The sequence below is a fragment of the Hyperoodon ampullatus genome (assembly GCF_949752795.1).
Source record: "Hyperoodon ampullatus genome assembly, chromosome: 16".
NCBI lineage: Eukaryota > Metazoa > Chordata > Mammalia > Artiodactyla > Ziphiidae > Hyperoodon > Hyperoodon ampullatus.
The window spans coordinates 69,420,984-69,426,983 of NC_136929.1; the positions used below are offsets into that span (position 1 = coordinate 69,420,984).

At 35.5% G+C, this 6,000-nt stretch overlaps 1 protein-coding gene across 4 annotated transcripts in view; it reads right to left on the reverse strand.

The window, feature by feature from the left end:
• The window catches only part of PDS5B (PDS5 cohesin associated factor B), a gene marked incomplete at both ends in the record, with an annotated part of 121,700 nt that extends 117,599 nt beyond the window's left edge, over positions 1 to 4,101 (reverse strand). For 2 of the 4 annotated variants that reach the window (XM_079721589.1, XM_079721588.1), the window contains 2 exons: positions 764 to 967; positions 3,979 to 4,086. In XM_079721589.1, coding sequence (XP_079577715.1) covers positions 764 to 967; positions 3,979 to 4,086 — 312 coding nt within the window. Of the gene's footprint in view, positions 1 to 763; positions 968 to 3,978 lie in introns of all 4 variants that reach the window. The other 2 variants (XM_079721590.1, XM_079721591.1) reach the window with 2 other exon arrangements.
• Between the last annotated feature and the right edge of the window lie 1,899 nt (positions 4,102 to 6,000).

Below are 6,000 nucleotides of genomic sequence, written 5' to 3' on the forward strand. Positions count from 1 at the left end.
CTTTTATTATTCTTTGCTTTTCTAATTTTCTTCTAACTTGCCTCATTCAATAAATTTTTGCACAGCTCTACTTATTTTCATGCTTTCTACCCACTGGATTAATCATGCTATTCTTCTTTTCTCATCTTTTAAAAATTATTTCATTCACATGCCTTTACTTACAACTACAATAACCAAGTACTAAGTGTGCTTTCTACCTTTCATTAAAATTTTGTTAATTGTATTTTCTTCAAAACAATTCACATCACACCTTACATTAAGTGAATTAGGATTCATATATTATGAATTCAGACTTACACTAGATACTGTGTTTTAAATAATGAACATGGTCTTCAATATGAATTTTTAAAAAGGAAAAGCAAGTGTCCCCAACTGATAGTGAAATACCACTAATGATGACATAATATAAAAAGTATAGGGAATTCCCTAGCAGGCCAGTGGTTAAGAACTGTAGCTGAGGTTCAGTCCCTGGTCAGGGAACTCAGATCCCATAAGCTGTGTGGCGTGGCCAAAAAAAAAAAAAAGTATAGAAAACACTTTACTAATCAACTTCTTATTCTGAAGATCAGAAATTGTTTTACAAAATTAAATACCAATGGGGGGGAGGAAATTCTACAGAAAACAGAAGTACAATAGTTTAACAAAAGACTGCTGCAGCTAATGTCAAAGAATCTAAAGAAATAATCTAAATACTTTAATTCCCATTTTAGTCAGAAAGATAAAGTATCAGTCAATCTTGGCAGTTCTTTTAATCAGTACTTGCCTTTAATTTATCAGGGGATGTGTAAGGAGCTTCAGGAGCATAAATCCTAAAAATATCAGCAAGGCAGCAGGCTACCAGTAATCGAACATCTTTATCAGGATGCTTGAGGAAAAAATCTGAAGCAAGATGTAAAGCTAGGTTTAAATAGAGCTCCTTTTCTTCTTCAGAGTCCTGGTCCATATCCATGAAAGTTTTCACAACCATCTATATAAAAACAAAATAATCAAATAATGAAATCCTCCATGTAAAAATATATTCATTTGAAATAAAAACCATATTAATTACAAAGGTTAACTTCCAATAAATACACTTTCATGTTTCCCCTAAAAGTATCTATCTGAAAGAACAAGACCTTTCTGAACTATAGGGTAAATACAACTTTTCTTTAAAAGACTAAATAAAATACTTTTCATTTACCCATCACACCTGCTAACCAGATTTTAAACGTTTAAAAGTAGCTTAACATAGCACTTCTAGTCTCACTTTTACAACACTGAGCTAAAAAAGAATATATAAACAGATTCAAAAAAGGATGACAAAGATGAATCCCTAAACATTAAAAAGCTACCAACTACTGTAACATCCAATTAAATATTTCTTGTACCATAGTTAAAGAGAATATGACATGGACAATTCATTAGCAGGACTCAATGGCATGTATGGAGTGAGCAGAAGAAAGCAAACATTTACATAAAAGAAGTGGGATGGAAACAATAATGGTGAAAAATCATATAGTTTGAATTCTGTAAAGAGCTTTCTCTAATATTAGTATCAGCAGTCACAAGGAAGCCTCAGTCTGTACTATTCCTACTTCACACAAGACTTGACAAAATTGCTGAACTCATCAGGGACATTTAAACACAACTCTAATGCAAAGGTGACCATCTGGCATCCACTAGGTGGCGCTACAAATACTAATCAACAAGTAGGGCTGGACTTGGTCTTTGAGACATAACTGCATGGATTTCCACTCTGCTGTAGAGTTAAGACTTCTGAGTAATGAATTGTCCAATGTATTACTGAATTCTCAGAGCAGCTGTGGGTAACAGTGTTCCTCACAGAGCAGACCCTCAGTTCTACTACACCAGAGGCCAGAACCATCAGTAGACTAATCTTTCCAGTCTGACACTACAATTAGTTTAAGGGTACAATGTCCAGGGCTACTCTCCTAACTTTTTAATTTTATTACTTTTAAGATATATGCTTTGATGGCTTTGATGTATTATGAAAAAAGACCAAAAAAAGAGCTATATGCAAGGAACTCTTTCTTGCCCTGGAATCGCTTCACAAGAGTGAGAGGTTCAATATATTTTGAATAAAATGTTATAAGAAATTCTAGAAATTACATAAACAATGACACTTTACATATTAACAAGTTTTTATAACTTATAAAACTTATACCTGTACTTGTACATATCAAAAATTACCATCATCCCACATTAAATCCTTCCTATATTTCTCCAAGACGGTTGCTAAAAACAGTGGGAAGTGTAAATCGGGGAAAAAAAAAAGAAGAAGAAAAGTAACCAGATTATTGCTGAGCAGAAATGTCTACAAAATAATGAAAGCTTACTACAAGAAATAAATGTGAGCACTGTGGAAATCATTCCACCAAAACTATCAATAAAGTTTATTCAAGGGCTAGATAATGGGAATTCCTCAATACTGTGACCAACGCAAATGGTGTTATAAAACTCACGAATAACTCATATATGAGTCCTCTAAATTAAAAAAGATGTCTGAGAAAATAACATCCATAAAAGACACTAAATGCTAAAAGCCTGTAAGTATAGTCTCTGTCTGTGTTTAATGTTCATTTCTTAGCAAACAATAAGGATGATATCATTGCTGAAATATAAACAAATCTGAGGAAATAAATGTATTCTTTCTCTAAAAACTTAATAGGTCAAGAAAATCTAAATACACAGAAATGAAAAATGTCATATCTAAAGTTTGTAGCTTAACCATTTTTTTTTTTTTTTGCGGTACGCGGGCCTCTCACTGCTGTGGCCTCTCCCATTGCGGAGCACAGGCTCCGGACGTGCAGGCTCAGCGGCCATGGCTCACAGGTCCAGCCGCTCCACGGCATGTGGGACCTTTCCGGACCAGGGCACAAACCCGTGTCCCCTGCATCGGCAGGCAGACTCTCAACCACTGCACCACCAGGGAAGCCCTGTAGCTTAACCGTTTTTAATAAAATATACACAATTCCCAACTAGATAAAATATCCACATATTGGTAAATTTAATCTGCTCAAAGATGTCTTTTGCTTTGAATAATAAACACCTTATATCTGACATTCTAATACTTTATGCACAGGATATAATACTAAGACTTTATGTGAAACTTATAATAGTATTAGGGTCTTTTTACTCTAATAAATAAACCATGCAACAATAAAGTAGTATTTCAAGGCTCCTGGGCCTTCAATGATTAATTAAGGCAAATCTTTTACACTTGAAATACAGGTAAATATTGATACTAATATAACAAGCAACATGTCTAGGTAGATACAACATTGAACTGAAAAAAATGCTCAAAAATAAAGACCATCTGAACTAATCAGCTTAACAATCTTCTTGGCCACTCTGCTCTTTTAACCATTTTAATCACGGAGACTATCACTATCTTGAAGCCAAAGATGAAATATTATTCAAACAAATATGAAGAGAGTCTAACCATACAGTGACTGCCTCACGAATGGAAGTTCACCATCAGTCTTGACTCACTGCTGCACATCAGAAGCAGAGAGCTAAAAGTAAAGCTCTTTAACCTACTTTCAAAATACAAGAAAGTAAAATACAGCCTTACTATTCAGTAGAATTAAAATTTCTTTTCTCAAATTAAAACGGCTGCTTTTATAAAATAAATGAGATATAGGAGAAGGAGACAACTTTCTACAGATAATAATGAGTATAAGCGTATTGTGGATTTGTTCTTTATACCCAAGTATAGACACCCTAGAAAATCTAAGCTTCACCTTTCTAATTGCGCTCCCGTTAACAATAGCTAAGGAATCCCTAAAGTTCTTTATCTACTCCACTCTCTTAGCTCCTAATTAGAGCTAATTAGTTTTGGCCATGAGACATTTTCTGCTTTGATTTGCTTGAAGTTGCCCTAACAAGATACAGCTCTATGTGATTTCCACAGGTGTCCTCCCCCAACTCTGCTTATCCTAAACGGATGTCCAAAGGACATAACCCAATTTTACTCACCTTTAACCGTCTCACCATTTCCTCTTTAGATATTTTATCTGAGATTTCCTTGACACCAGGAGGATAGGTAATTTTTCCATCATTGGTCCTTGTCTTTGAATGAGCCATGATGGAAATATCTTTACCCCTAAAACGAGAAAACTATTAGATGCAAACCAAAAAATAAGTATCAACAACATTCATAATAAACATTAAAAGGAACCTCTCCCTACAAAAAATTATAACTACTTCCTAATTTATAATAATTCACTTATCTAATTAATGAAAATCATTTTACTGAATATTTCCCCAATTTTTAAAATTTTATTTTTACTTTCATTTCCATTAGCGGCAAGCTAGGTTATTTGCACTGACCTTCCAACAAAAAAACTGTAAGTGACTTTATTTATTTACTTATTTACATATATATAAAATACACACAGCATTTTAATAGCACCACAAATTACTTGGGCCAAAATCTAAGGGAATTCAGGAACCCAGAGAACTAAATGGAACTTTATATCCACTTACACCCTGAAGGCATCTGCCAACCCTGACAAATCTAGAGTTCAGTTTTGGTGATCTTACGGAAAAAGAAGGACAGAGCCCTGTCAAGGAAGAACATCAGAGACCCTCCTGACATTAATGTAGAATACTACCCCAACCCAAAAAAGATAATACCTGCAAAGGAGAGAATTAAACCAAGTCAACATGTGCCCATGCTGCCATTACCACCCACAAGGGACAGCAGAGAAGGCTGCCTTGGTATTAAGCAGAGCAAAGTAATAGCAGATACAAGGGAGGAACAGCTAATTAGTTTTGGCCATAAGCCTACACATTTGCTGAGGTTCACACTGCCTACGTAGTCCAGAGAACCTCAACACAAGAACTCAGTGACCCCCAACTGGTAGCACCCCCAAGCACCTGATATAAGTACATTCAAGCCCTCCTAAAGGAGGGCACCTTCATGCTACACTTCAAATAATCCCCATATGGGGCTTCCCTGGTGGCGCAGTGGTTGGGAGTCCGCCTGCCGATGCAGGGGATACGGGTTCGTGCCCCGGTCTGGGAAGATCCCACATGCCGTGGAGCGGCTGGGCCCGTGAGCCATGGCCGCTGAGCCTGCGCGTCCGGAGCCTGTGCTCTGCAGCGGGAGTGGCCACAACAGTGAGAGGCCCGCATACCGCAAAAAAAAAAAAAAAAAAAAAAAAAAAAAAAAAATAATCCCCATATGATGTTTCTAGGACAATAAGCATTATCAAGTCAAAAATAACCAAGCATCTAAGCAAGCAAGGCACAATGAGCAAGAACCAGCAGAAATACCAGACCCCCCAAAACTTCAAATATTACAATCATCAAATGGATTATAAAACTACTGTACAACTGTATAGTAGCCCTTGAACAACATCGGTTTGAACTGCATGGGTCCACTTATACACAGAGCTTTTTCAATAAATACTACAATACTACACAGTCTATGGTTGGTTGAATCGTGGATGTTTGTAACAGTGAATACAAAGGGTCAAGTATAAAGTTATACATGGATTTTGAACTGCGGTTGCGGGGCGGGGGTCAGCACTCCTAACCTCCATTTGTTCAAGGGTTAAATGCATTTATAATTTTAAAGAAATAAAAGATAAGTTTAAAAATCTACAAGGAATAAAAAAATTATACAGTAAATTAAAAGATATGAACAAAAAAGACCTACTCAAAATGAAAAAATACAAAAATTGAAAGTAAAAACTTAATGGATGAGTTTATTAGCAGATTAAGAAAAGCTATGAGACTTAATGAACTACAAAAGATGTCCGAAGAAATTATCCAAAAATACAGAACTGAGAAACATAAAAATGCAATACACAAAAGAAAAAGTAAAATAGTTTAACTTATGATTCATGGGAGTACCAGAAGAAGAGGAATAAGGCAGAGGCCTCTCTAAGAGGTGAATATCATAAATACCAATTCACAAATTCAAGAAGCCAAACAGAATTAAGTTCAAAATAATAATTCCAAAAAAACAAACAAAACCTTATAGCAGACATA